Source organism: Vitis vinifera, chromosome 13, assembly GCF_030704535.1.
Source record: "Vitis vinifera cultivar Pinot Noir 40024 chromosome 13, ASM3070453v1".
In the NCBI taxonomy this organism is placed as follows: domain Eukaryota; kingdom Viridiplantae; phylum Streptophyta; class Magnoliopsida; order Vitales; family Vitaceae; genus Vitis; species Vitis vinifera.
In genome coordinates this window covers 26,785,072-26,799,094 of record NC_081817.1, presented here as the reverse complement: position 1 = coordinate 26,799,094, position 14,023 = coordinate 26,785,072, and the positions used below count along the sequence as shown (strand labels likewise).

Here is a 14,023-nt window from a genome sequence, read left to right as displayed (position 1 = left end):
CTTGTATAATAGAATGACTCTCCCTCATCCATGGATATAGGAATTGTTAGTTGAATCACGTTAAAACCTCACGTTGCATGTGAATTATTTTATCTTTGAGTTCTTCAACTAATATGTTTACATTAAAGCTTTTGTTGGTAAAACAAATTCCTTCATTTGAAGAGTCGATAATCAATTTTTAAAATATAAATAATTCATAAGGAATTTGGTCATATACAAATTTTCTAACTTCAACCATAATTTGGTTATAATATCATTTTCTGCAACTTTGCAAAGTATTTTATCGTCTAATCAAAAATACAAAAACACTTTCATTAGACACTGTCATCGGGAGAGCCTTCCCACCTTAATTTCAATGTTTTAAACAAGTCACAAATTTTAACATGTCATTAAAAAGAAGGATGAATGAGCAATAAATAACCATCATGACTAAAAGCCCTACTAAAAACCACCAGAAATATTGAAGACGCCCGTCAATGTTTTGATGAAGGCTTGGGAAGAGGAGTGCCAGAAAGGAAATGAACAATGAGTGAAAGAGCTCTCTTGGGCCGAAAACTTGGCACTTGGTGCCCTGCTCCTCTTACTGTAGCAAATGTTAGATCTCCCTTGTATACTTCAGTATACCCACCAACCTATCATACAAAATAAGAAAATAATGTTAAGGTTTTTAAATACAATAATATATCAACATTTCTAAATATATATTGATATATAAATACTCTTAATTTTATAAAATTTAGGAATTAAATTACAAAAATTTCACAAAAAGAAGCAAGAGTCTTAAGTCTTATTTGATAACTATTATCAAAAATAATTTTTTACAACAGTTTTTTAAAACTATTCATGTAGAATAAAAGCTTATTTGAAAACATAAAATGTTTTTAATCTATTTTTAATATTTTTTTAATATATTTTAAAAATAATTTATATGTCTAATGTTTTATTTTTAATCATTCTACACGTATTTGTATAATTATTTTTTAAAACCTTCTTTATAAAACAAGTAAAAACAATATAAAATAATAAAAAGATGTTTTTTAAAAATACCATATTTTATATTCTTAATAATAAAAAATAGAAAATAGTTTTTAGTTATCAAACATATTTTTTTATTGTTTTGTTCTAAAGAATAAAAAATGATCTCGAAAACGGTTGTTAAATAGACGCTTATAATTTAACGTGATTTTGAAACTATAAATGCAAATCAACCAATTGTATTGTTGAAATCACTGGTTGAACCAGAAGGAACAGCCATTGATTCTTTTCTCAGACAATGCTATATCAGGGTCCACTATTTGAGTCTCCACAATAAGAGTCATCCACCACTGAAGAAATGGATCTCCATAGTGCCCAAAGTCCAAAACCTACTCATAATAGTAGGACCTTCAAAACCCAGTAGTCAATCCTATCCATTGGTTGGTGCTTCTTGTTCCCTTATTTTGGGTTTTCGGTGGATGATGTGAACGATTGTGGAGTCCACAATATCATTAAGTCAAAAGACAAAGACAAGAAAGCGAGAAAAGTAATCACAGAAGAGGTGGATGACGAGAAAAAAGAAAAATTACCTCCCCAGCAACGAACCAAGGGTGCCATGGAGTCTTTACAGAGAGCCTCATCTTACCAATAGAAGCCATGGTTGATGTTACTGGCACATCTCCATCAGTATCCCCACTGCATTTCACAAAGATCAAATATAAGTCCCAGTCCACAAATTCCCAAATAGAGTCTTAAGTTCTATGTCATATTTTCAAGGAGTGTTTATTTACCTAAATACCCATACACGAAGCCCATTTGCCATGAACTCGCGCAGAAGGGGAATGATGGTCAAGGGGCTATCTGTCCAATTCTTGTCAATGTCACTGCAAGGTCGCCACTCATACTTGAGCTTGGTCACATTGGCATGGAGGGCCTTCTGAACATCAGCCCTATTCAGATAAGCAGACACGTAGTAATCGCTGCATGGATCGAATTCAGGCTGTAGCACATAGGATTTCACAAGTAAGATTAGGCCAAGTTCAATTGAATAATTCCATTGTTTTTCATCAATTTTAAACATTTTTAAGTGTGTATGAACTCACTGTTACTTTCTTGGGCTTGGCTGTGAGAATGGTGTTGAAACATAATGGGGAGTAGATGTTGTAGATATCGATAACGTCAATATTACTATGAACTTCATCAACAGCTTCTGTACACTCCTTGCTCTGGCTGGTGGCTCCGGGGGAGAAATTACAGTGTTTCTCCATTTGGTGTATAGTTTTCTCTGAAACAAGAGCATGACTCCCAAGGTACTGGTACCTTCCAATGTCATCCGCTTCATCATCGATCACTGCGTTTCCGATCTGCATTTTGCACAAGAATTTCATAAATTAAATTCCATTTCAAAATAAAATGGTTAATTGAAAACTATCTTTCCAAGAGACAATTTTAATTGACATTATAAAAAGTGTTGTAGTTTTAGAAATACGTTAGGAAATAGTTTTAAAAGTATCGTATTTTAATAAATGGAAGTATATTTTTGATGGGTAAATGAGCGGGACTTAGCTAGTTAGTCTTGTCTAACCCAAAACCCCAAGGGGTCGGGTCAAACCTATAACCAATCATAGCATGCCACATCATATATTACAAAAAATTACCCAAAAATTATATTGCTAGATCACGCACATGAATCATATTGACTCATCAATGTCAAGATGTGATGGTATAAATTTCTAAGCCCAAGGTTTAGGGGTAGACAGACTTGATGGACCCAAATATTGGATTGACCATTTCATCATTTTGTTAGGAAGAAAAGCCTAACCCACATTAAGTTTGAGTCCAACGCTCAATTATTTCTCTATTTTACAAAAGGAAAGCATGGCATGTTGAGTCCACAGTTCAATCATTTGCTTGAGATTCATCTTCCAATTATTGTGGAGTGCGTGTTTTGTATTCATATAAAAGAAAGAAAAGGGACATTAATATGCTTACAATGATCCCTTTGAGGTTGATGATGGGCCCATTTGCCTTCTTGTTATGATGAAGAATGGTATGTGCAAGTTGAGGCACATAATGCCCAGCATAGCTTTCACCAGAGATGTAGAAATCTCTCTTCTTGTACTCAGGAAACCTCTCCAGCCAGTTCACCAGAAAGGCATAGTTTTCGTTGGCTGTTTTCCGGTCTCCGCCACTCTGATTGTCGGATGTTGTGTTTGAGTATGAGAACCCTACTCCAGCAGGTGACTCCAAGAACAATACATTTGCAACTGAAACAAAAAATAAAAATAAAAATTGGACCAAAAATGTCAAAGGAATAAAAATTTTGGATGCAAAAGAGATTGAGCGTGAACAAAAAATCTTGTACCCTTGTTCCATGCATATTGGTTTCTGTAGAGAGTTTTGCCATCGCTATGAACCCTGAATGGGCCGAGCTCTTGCATTGCTCCATAAGCCAAAGAAGAACAACCAGGACCTGAGGAATCGATATATTAATTAAAGAGACATGTAAATTAAGTAAATTAAGAAAAATAGAAGTTATATTATGAAGTTTTATTTGCTATATTATGAATTTTTATTTTACATATTTATATCCTTCAAGATTTCTAAAAATATTATTTTTTTATGTATTTTAACCCTACTTTTTTTTTTATTTAAGAAAATCTATCCAATATTCATATATATATTCATGTAAATAGTAAGTAGCATGCTCTTCTCAATAAAATAAAAAGAAAATGAGCATATGGTGGGTATAAATAAATAAGGCAACATATCACATTATTCAATGGCATATATATTTTTTAATAAAGGGCATTAGAAAAAATGGGAGACCCAATTGAACTAGTCAATAATTAATGATCATTGTTTCTTCTAGAAAAGATATTGGTTCAGAAAAAACATAAAACAATGGTTTGTATGAAGAAAAGATAATTCATTAAAATTAGGCACGTAGAAACAAAAGCAAGTTAGGTGGAGAAAAAGCATAAAGCAATGGTTTGTATGAAGAAAAGAAAATTCATTAAAAATTAGGCATGTGAAAACAAGAGCAAGGCACTATAAAAAGAATTCTAATGGGAGTGGTCCATGGAAAGAAAGAAAGCACAATCATAACAAGCATTCAAATGGGGGTGTGGTCCATGGCCAATTTAATATAAAACAAATTAGATTAACTAGAAAATATTTCAAATATTTCAAAATTTTTTAATATTTCAAATATATAAGTATCTATTTTGACATATAATAAAATAAAATTTAGGTTTGTTTAACCATATTTTCTTAAACTTATTTTTTAAAACAATTTTTAAGTTAAAAGATAAAAAACAGTTTTTAAAAACAAGTTTCAAAAAACATGGTCAAATAAACTTATATTTTTCTTGTGTTTTTAAAAATTGGTGAAAACAACTCTTACTTATTCTTTAAAAATTATTTTCTATTTCATTTTGTTTTTAAAAATTATTTCTTGAGAACAACAATTAAACAATCTTACAAATTTTTAAAAACTATTTTTTATTTTTAAAAAATTAGGCACGTGGAAACAAAAGCAAGTTAGGTCGAGAAAAAGCATAAAGCAATGGTTTGTATGAAGAAAAGAAAATTCATTAAAAATTAGGCATGTGAAAACAAGAGCAAGGCACTATAAAAAGAATTCTAATGGGAGTGGTCCATGGAAAGAAAGAAAGCACAATCATAACAAGCATTCAAATGGGGGTGTGGTCCATGGCCAATTTAATATAAAACAAATTAGATTAACTAGAAAATATTTCAAATATTTCAAAATTTTTTAATATTTCAAATATATAAGTATCTATTTTGACATATAATAAAATAAAATTTAGGTCTATTTAACCATATTTTCTTAAACTTATTTTTAAAAACAGTTTTTAAATTTAAAAGATAAAAAACAGTTTTTAAAAACAAGTTTCAAAAAACATGGTAAAATAAACTCATATTTTTCTTGTGTTTTTAAAAATTGGTGAAAACAACTTTTACTTATTCTTTAAAAATTATTTTCTATTTCATTTTGTTTTTAAAAATCATTTCTAGAGAACAACAGTTAAACAATCTTACAAATTTTTAAAAAATATTTTTTATTTTTAAAAATGAAAAACTGTTTTTAAATCACACAATCAAACAAGTTTTTAATTTTTATGGAAAGATTATTAAGATTAATTGTCAACGCTCAACAACTCTAAGTTGGATCACATGGTTATAGAAGTAATACTCTTTGACCTATTAAATTAGTCAACATTTAAGAAAAATGGACAAAGCAATGAAAAGAAAATTCACTATTATGTTGCAAAACATGTGTGAAAAGATTCTCTACAAATCTCTAACTAATAAGATAGATCTTTCACAATTGCTTTCTCATTTCTTAGAATCTAAATTAAATAATCTAGGTGCTACAATTCCATTGTCGGCCAAAACTAAAAAATTCATATCAAAATTATAATATAAAAATACATTTTAAAAATTGGATCATAAATAAAAAATATCTGAAAAATATCAATTTCCTTCAATCTTGTACGAATAACTCCTCCTATACTAGTTATTTTCCTTATTGCAATTGAAATATTTATTGTTTCACTTGAACTCCTATAGTGATTTTTTTTTTTTCACTTTTCCTCTAGCGACTAAACATTCAAATGAATCCTCTTCTCTACTCACAAACACCATTTTCTTCAACTCTTTTGAATTAAGGGTTGTCTTAGTATCCTTCATTGAGAAATTATTACGTATATCATATGTATAAAGTGCTCATAAGAATTTGATAAGGAAAAGGTGTTAGTTAATGGATGTAGGTTCTATTGGAAAATGTTTTAAACCCTAATTGGTATAGATTCTATTTTTTAAAGAATATTATACAAAAAAAAAAATTATATTTAGATGTCACTATAATATTAGATTTCTTAAATAATAAAGAAAGTTATTATGAATATTTTTATAAATATTTTAGGTAATGGAAGGAAAAAGTTATGAGATAAAGATGGATTGGTAAAGTCTATATGTGGATAGAGACATGAGAAAAAATAGACAACACTTAATGAAGCAAAGGAACTTGTGGTTCGAGATGTAGATACCGGGAGTGGGGACATATGAAATATTTCACAAACTTAATTGTTGTATTTAGTTTTCATTTTCTATTATATTTTTTGTTGTATAGTAGAATGACTCTCTTATCCATGGATATAAAAATGGTTAGTCGAATCCTATTAAAACCTCATATTGCATGTGAATTGTTTTATCTTTAAATTTTCAAACTAATACGAATACCTTAAAGCTTTTATTGGCAAAACAGGTTCCTTCATTTGAACTATGGATAATCAGTTTTTTAAATATAAATAATTCATAAGGAATTTGGTCATATACAAATTTTCTAACTTCAACCATAATTTGGTTATATATAAAACTAGTAAACATACAAAGCAAAAAAAAAAATGATTTACATGATTTGATCTAAACCCTACATCACGCATCAAAATATTGAAAAAAAAATCATTATTTTTCTCCGGAACCCTCAAAATCCAAGACCCTAATTACACCCTAAATGAGTCTCCTCTTTTCAAACCCTAATTAACTCACAAAGGACTTACTCTTTGGATCAAAATTTCTCTCTATAATTACATAATAATATTTCATATATGAAATTAATTAATTATGTAATTATTAAAAAATTGCTATAAGAAAATCTCAAAATAAATAGAATATTAGAAAAGTTGTTTATAAAACATATATCCTAATAAAATTAAAATTTATTAAAGCTTAGACTCAAAAGGTAATTTTGGAAAAAATTTCAACAATTTTGTTAGAATATATGGGAAATCTTCATGTCTAACTCTCACAATAGAAAGAAAAACACACCATCAATCTAACAAACAACAAGAACAAAAACTCATATCAAAGCAAAAGTTAAAGAAGAAAAAGAACTACTATAGATACATACCACCATTAAACCAGAGAAGAAGAGGCAAAGACTCCCTAGAAGTCGGTGCTTCAACAAAGTAATAGTAAAAAGCTTCACCCTTGGATTCATCAATGGTGACATACCCACCATACTGGCTGAACCCAACATGTGGTTGTCCAGGCAACCTCTCAATCCTATCTTTCTCCTTCATTCCCTTCTGTGGAAGAATCTTATAACTCTCAGCTTCAGATTTAATTTCATTCACTTCAAAAAGGCTGGTGTCTATGCCTGAATTTCCTTGCATCTTGGCCTTTTGGAGAAGTTTCAGTAGCTCTGTCTGCTTCCTGACCCTGCCATGGCTTTGTTCTACGAAGCTTGAAAAAATGAACAAGAAGAACACTAACCAACAACAAGACTTGTCGCCCATGATTGTTTTCTCTTGCTTTCTTCTTGCTCTCCAATCAGAAAGTGAGAGACAAGAGGAAAAGTGGACTGAAGTTCGGATATATATACAAAATTGGTATTAACAAAATGCTTCCTTTGAATGTCCCAATTGTAATAAAAACAAACAAAAGATGAACGGGCTTATTTAGTAATCTGTGTTCTTTGGGACACGTGGACTCTGGTTATTGGTTTGTCTATATGCTATTTTTAGTTTTTTTTATATATTTCATCTTTTTGAAATTTAATGATACCCAAATAGGAGAAAAAAAAAACAAATAAAAGCTTTGAAATAAAAAAGAAAAAAGAAAATAAAATTTTAAAGAAAAATTATTTTTATCTTATTCCTAATTTAGATGTATACATTGGTTACAATCATTTTCCCCTTATCTATAAAAACTAAAAAGGTACTAAAAAAATAATTTTTTTCATGTTTAATTGAATTATGAAAAATATAAAAAAAAATCAAATATAATTAACATTAATTAGAATGTATATATTTTAAAATTATTTAATCTTTATATGAAAAAGTTAAAATAAGTACAATGAATTTAAAATAATATCTAAAAATAACTTATTAATTTTAAATCTATTTTTTATTTTCATTTAATTTTTCTTTTCTTGCACTTTTTTCACTCTATTTTTCTCCAAAAACAAGTTTTTTAAAGAAATGAAATAAATCACAACTCCGAGCACTAGGCACTTTCTATTTCAGTAATTCTAGTTCACAAGTTTCCTTTCATATTTGAATTTTGCATAATAATGGGAGTTAAGTAATGAAATTATGCATCTTATTAGAACCATTTATGGTTATTATTTTGTCTAATTAAATAATAATTTTAAGAAGTTATTAGTTATTATAGATATATTTAATTTTTATTACACTAAATACTTGTTTAATAAAAATATTGTTTTTATTTCGTATATAATTTGTTATTCTATATAAAAGAGTTTAATTTAAAGTTAATTTATTATTTAAGATTAAAAAAATTATGATTACCATATCAGAACTTATAAAATTATTCAATAATTAAGTTTTTTTTAACACTATCCGATTAACTTAATGATTTAAAGTGTCTTAATAACTTAGTTTAAGTTATTAAATAAATTAAATATGTTTAATAAAATTATTTAATATTACAATTTAAAATTAAAAATAACTTTAAATATTAAATAAAAATAATTAGTTTATTCTTATTCTCAAATCTTTTTTGTCTCATTTGAAAATGGAGTGAAAACCGCTCTTCGTCACACTACCACAAAATGAATCATGCAACTGAGCTTGGGCAAGACGATCCAGGGCTGGGGCCTCCTTTCCCTGACCCAGGCAGGCCTTGAGCTGGGCTCGAGCTGGATTGGGAATTTCATTCCCAGCCTAGGCTTTGTCCTAGGCCCGCGAATTAAACAAAAATAAAAATAAATAAATAAATAAAAAGACCATTATAGTAATTGGAATTCGACCAAGGCAATAAATTTATATACTAAATATGTATAATTTTGAACAATTCATAAGAATCAAATAGAAGGATGAATGAGCAACAGATCAGCAGTGAATTAACCATTATGACTAAAAGGCACGAAAAATATTGAAGCAGCCCATCAGTGTTTTGATGAACGCCTGGGAAGAGGAGTGCCAGAAAGGAAGTGAGAAATGAGTGAAAGAGCTCTCTTGGGCCGGAAACTTGGCACTTGGTGCCCTGCTCCTCTTACTGTAGCAAATGTTAGATCTCCCTTGTACACTTCTGTATATCCACCAACCTGTCACACGAAATTAGAAAATTATGCTAAGTTTTTGGGCTTGTATTGTGGAAATCAGTGGTTGAACCAGAAGGAACAACCATTGGTTCTTTTCAGACAATGCTATATCAGAGTCCACCATTCGAGCCTCCACAATGAAAGTCATCCACTACTGAAGAAAGGGATCTCTATAGTGCCCAAAGTCCTAAATCTACTCATAATAGTAGGACCTTCAAAGGCCAGTAGTCAACCCAATCCATTGGTTGATGCTTTTTGTTCCCTTATTTTGGGTCTTTGGTGGATGATGTGAACTATTATGGACTCCACGCTATCATTAATTCAAAAGACAAAGACAAGAAATAGAGAAACGTAGTCACACAAGAGGTGGATGAGGAAAAAAAAATTACCTCCCCAGCAACGAACCAAGGGTGCCATGGAGTCTTTACAGAGAGCTTCATCGTATCAATAGAAGCCATGGTTGATGTCACTGGCACCCTTCCATCCGTATCCCCACTGCATTTCACAAAGATCATATATAAGTCCCAGTCCACAAATTCCATACCAGTAAGAACATGTGAGCTCAAATTATCATGTTTTTTAGGACGGTTTATTTACCTAAATACCCATACACGGAGACCATTTTCCATGAACTCGTGCAGAAGGGGAATGATGGTGGAGGGGCTATCTGTCCAATTTTGGATAACGTCACTGCAAGGTTCCCAGTCATACTTGAGCTTGGTCACATTGGCATGGAGGGCCTTTTGAACATCAGCCCTATTCAGATAAGCATACACATAGTAATCGCTGCATGGATCGAATTCAGGCTGTAGCACATGGGATTTCACAAGTAAGATCAGGCCAAGTTCAATTGAATAATTCCATTGTTTTTCATCAATATTAAACATTTGTAAGTGTGTGTGACTTACTGTGACTTTCTTGGGCTTGACTGTGAGATTGGTGTTGAAACATAATGGGGCGTAAATGTTGTAGATATCGATAACGTCAATGTTATCATCAACTTCATCAGAAGCTTTTGTACATTCCTTGCTCTGGCTGGCGGCTCCGGGGGAGAAATTACAGTGTTTCTCCATTTGGCGTATGGTTTTCTCTGAAACAAGAGCATGACTCCCAAAGTACTGGTACATTCCAAGCTCATCGGTTTCATCATTGATCACTGCATTTCCAATCTGCATTTTGCACAAGAATTTCGTAAATTAAATTCAAAAATGGAAAAAAAAAAAAAAATGGAGCTACAGTTTTGGTGGGTAAATGGGCGGGGCCTAGCTAGTTGTTCTTGTCTGGCCCAAAACCCAAAGGGGTCGGGTCGAAGCCATAACCAATCAAAGCATGCCATGTCATATATTAAAAAAGAATTACCCAATAATTATATTGCCATATCACACATGAATAATATTGACTCATCAATGTCTTGGGGCTAGACAGACTTGGTGGACCAAGTGTTAGATTGGACATTCCATCATTTTGATAAGAAGCAAAGCCAAAGCCACATTATGTTTAAGTCTAAGGCTCAATTATTTCTCCATTTTGGATAAAGAAAGAATGGCATGTTGAGTCCACACTTCAATTATTTGCTTGAGAGTCATCTTCCAAATTATTGTTGAGTGTGTGTTTTGTATTCATATGAGATAAGGGAAAGAGACTTGTTAATAGGCTTACAATGATCCCTTTGAGGTTGATGATGGGCCCATCTGCCTTCTTGTTGTGATGAAGAATGGTGTGTGCAAGTTGAGGTACATAATGCCCAGCATAGCTTTCACCAGAAATGTAGAAATCCCTCTTCTTGTACTCAGGAAACCTCTCCAGCCAGTTCACCAGAAAGGCATAGTTGTCTTTCGCCGTTTTCCGGTCTCCACCGTTCCGGTAATCGGATGTTGTGTTAGAGTATGAGAACCCTACTCCGGCAGGTGACTCCAAGAACAATACATTTGCAACTGAAACCAAAAAATAAAAAAGGGACCAAAAATGTCAAAAGGAATAAAAATTTTGGATGCAAAAGAGATTGATGGTGAAGGGAAAAATTTTGTACCCTTGTTCCATGCATATTGGTTTCTATAAAGTGTTTTGCCTTCGCTATGGACCCTAAATGGGCCGAGCTCTTGCATTGCTCCGTAAGCAAGAGAAGAACAACCAGGACCTGAGAAATCGATATATTAATTAAAGGAGCGTATGTTATGTATGCATATATACAAATAAGGTCAAGTAAATAAGACAGAAAATCCCTATAAAATAATACTTTTGGGATCGAGAGAAAATATTATCTTAGCTAAATTATTGATTTATTATTGTTAAATGAATAATTCGTTAATTTATAAAACATATTTTGTTTTTACTTTCTGGTATTAAAACTTAATATCTTAAAATGATGAAGATGTTTCAAGTATATAATAATTCCGAGAATTAGTGGATTAAGAAAAATAGGAGTTATATTATGAAATTGTATTTGGATATTTATTTTGTATATTTATATCCTTAAAATTTTCTAAAAATATTATTATTATATGCATTTTAACCCTAAATTTTTGTATTCATGCAAATGACCATATGGTGGGTGTCAAATTATTCAATGCCATATATATTTTTAAATAAAAGGCTTTAGAAAAAAAAAATGGGAGACCCAATTCAATTAGTCAATAATTAACCATCATGGTTACTTCTAGGAAAAATATTGGTTGAGAAAAAGCATGAAAGAAAAACAAAAATCATTAAAAATTAGGCTAGGTGAACACACTAGCAAGTTAGTCCAAAGATCAAAGACGCGTGGAAAAGAAAGGAAAGCACAATCATATTGGAGTGGTTCATGCCCTGTTTCATCTAATAAACCCCAGAATATTCCAAATATTTCAAATATTTCAAATATCTTTTTGTTTTTTTATGACTTTCATGTGGGAAGATTATAAGGTGACATCATACTTCATACCCGCCGGAAAATCCTGGGGAAGGAGTGAAGCATGGGATTCCGAAGGCAAGATGGCATCAAGAGACAAATATTTTAAAACCAAAAAAAAAAAATTATTATTATTATCCAGCGTGGAAAGATTTTTATTCTTATAATAATCAGTTGCCACTATTGAAAATAACTTGTCCCTGAATCCTAGAGAGAAATTATAGCCTCAGCTTTGGAAATATCACATACTCTTCATATCTTATTGGGTGTTTCAATTCCCAGATTCTTATTTTTATTTTTCATATTTTTTTCTCATAATAATTAAACCCCAGTTGGCATTCAAAATATTTTTAATGGGAAGTTTCATATTTTCTGACTCAAAAGTCAAACCAACCGAAGAAAATAGACTCAGAAAATGTACCTATTTTCATATTTTCTCGAGAAAATAAGAACAAGAACAAAGCCTAATTGAGAATGATCAGAGATTGAGAATTGAGTTCACTGCATATGTACCTCCATTAAGCCAGAGAAGAAGAGGCAAAGACTTCTTGCTGAGTGGTGCTTCAGCAAAGTAGTAGTACAAAGCTTTGCCCTTGGATTCGTCAATGGTGACATACCCACCATACTGGCTGAACCCAACATGTGGTTGTCCAGGCAACATATCAATCCTGTCTTTCTCCTTCAGCCCCTCCTGTGGATGAATCTTATGGCTTTCAGTTTCAGCTCCATTTTCAACTTCATTCACTTCAAAAAGGTTGGTGTCTATGCCTGAATTTCCATGCAGCTTGGCCTTCTGGAGAATATCCAGTGCCTCTATCTGCTTCATTGTTTTTCCATGGCTCTCGGCCAGAAAGCTTGAGAAAATGAACAACAAGAAGACAACCCAACAGGAGGCCTTGTTTCCCATCATTCTTTTTTCTTGCTCTCCAAACGGAAAGTGGAAGACAATGAAGGGAGGAAAACTGGTTTGAGATTTTGGATCCAAGAGGGGGGATTTATATAGTTACAATTTGGTACAACAAAACATAACCAGGCGAGGTGATCACAAGAACCCGAATCCAACATTGTTTGTTGCAGTTTTTCTCGCTAACCAATCATAATCCGCTACATCAGTTAGTATTCGGACACGTGTAATGTGGTGATTGGTTTTCTCTCTCTCTCAGTACCATTCAGGCCAATAGGGAACGTGCGTGAACTGTAATGCACATGGTGCACATGTCACCTCGTGATTGGATTCGAATAAAAAACAGAAAATCCTTTTTCAGTAATTATCTATTTTTTGGTATAAAATAATTGTTATTTCAATCCAAAACCATCTCCATAATTAGGTTCATCTTGAGCTATTTTGGGCTTGTTTTTCCACCTATTTTACCTTTTTTGAAATTCAAATTAAAAGGGAATAAAAATAAATAAATTTTAAATATGTAAAAATGAAAATAAAAAGAAATAAAAATTTTAAAGATCTTCAAAAATTTAAAAAAAAAAAATTAATTCCACCTGTCTATTTTTTGACCCATTTTCCTTTTACATACTAAGAATTCAACCATTTGAAGAGAAAGTAGAGACCAAAAAAATTCTCCCTTTAAATATTAATTACTATTTTTGTTATATTAGTACTAGTAAAGTACAACCTAGTTATGGTCACTAGATATGCCATAATTAGCATTTTATTTTCTAAAAAATTAATGAATATTTTATACCAATATTAACCAAATATAAAAATAAAAAATAAAAATAAAAATCTTTATGGGTATTTGAAAGGGAGGTTGAGAATGATTGGACTAAGTCTTTTGGATTGAGACATTTTTCTTAGAAATCTGGACTTATTTTGAGAGATTGATGCCTTTCAAAAGGAAATAGTTAGGGAAATGGATTAAAATACAAAGGTGGGTTAGATTCCAAGGGTTAGTTGGCTTGTAAAATATTTGTTTTCAGGAAGCTTCTCTTGGTTTGTTTTAAAATAATGAGACTAAATTTTGGATGTGTTTAACCAATTCAAGCAAAGATGGGATATTTTATAGGAAGGAATAATAGGTTTTGGATCTTTCCACGACCCCCTTATTATT

At 31.3% G+C, this 14,023-nt stretch overlaps 2 protein-coding genes across 2 annotated transcripts; both read right to left on the bottom strand.

The window, feature by feature from the left end:
- Positions 1 to 220: 220 nt before the first annotated feature.
- Positions 221 to 7,400, bottom strand: LOC109121421 (serine carboxypeptidase-like 40). Its single transcript, XM_002271454.5, has 7 exons — positions 6,914 to 7,400; positions 3,341 to 3,448; positions 2,968 to 3,242; positions 2,079 to 2,339; positions 1,767 to 1,975; positions 1,566 to 1,671; positions 221 to 632 (listed from the first exon to the last, which is right to left on the bottom strand). The coding sequence occupies exons 1-7, from the start codon at positions 7,299 to 7,301 to the stop codon at positions 474 to 476; spliced, it is 1,506 nt and encodes a 501-aa protein (XP_002271490.3). The 5' UTR covers positions 7,302 to 7,400; the 3' UTR covers positions 221 to 473.
- Positions 7,401 to 8,761: 1,361 nt separating this feature from the next.
- On the bottom strand, positions 8,762 to 12,957 carry LOC100248271 (serine carboxypeptidase-like 40). The gene is made up of 7 exons (XM_002272925.4): positions 12,471 to 12,957; positions 11,100 to 11,207; positions 10,730 to 11,004; positions 9,979 to 10,239; positions 9,668 to 9,876; positions 9,460 to 9,565; positions 8,762 to 9,073 (listed from the first exon to the last, which is right to left on the bottom strand). The coding sequence occupies exons 1-7, from the start codon at positions 12,865 to 12,867 to the stop codon at positions 8,915 to 8,917; spliced, it is 1,515 nt and encodes a 504-aa protein (XP_002272961.1). The 5' UTR covers positions 12,868 to 12,957; the 3' UTR covers positions 8,762 to 8,914.
- Between the last annotated feature and the right edge of the window lie 1,066 nt (positions 12,958 to 14,023).

Bases quoted from the DNA above. Each gene is read 5' to 3' on its own strand.
- LOC100248271 (XM_002272925.4), bottom strand. From the start codon at position 12,867: ATGATGGGAAACAAGGCCTCCTGTTGGGTTGTCTTCTTGTTGTTCATT. The intron at 9,566-9,667 runs GTAAATAAACCG...TGTGAAATGCAG, and splicing joins CTCCGTGTATGGGTATTTAG to TGGGGATACGGATGGAAGGG. The intron at 9,074-9,459 runs GTAATTTTTTTT...TTCGTGTGACAG, and splicing joins CTTGGTTCGTTGCTGGGGAG to GTTGGTGGATATACAGAAGT.
- LOC109121421 (XM_002271454.5), bottom strand. From the start codon at position 7,301: ATGGGCGACAAGTCTTGTTGTTGGTTAGTGTTCTTCTTGTTCATTTTT. The intron at 3,449-6,913 runs GTATGTATCTAT...TCGATTCCTCAG, and splicing joins TCTTCTCTGGTTTAATGGTG to GTCCTGGTTGTTCTTCTTTG. The intron at 3,243-3,340 runs GTACAAGATTTT...TTTTTGTTTCAG, and splicing joins CCAATATGCATGGAACAAGG to TTGCAAATGTATTGTTCTTG.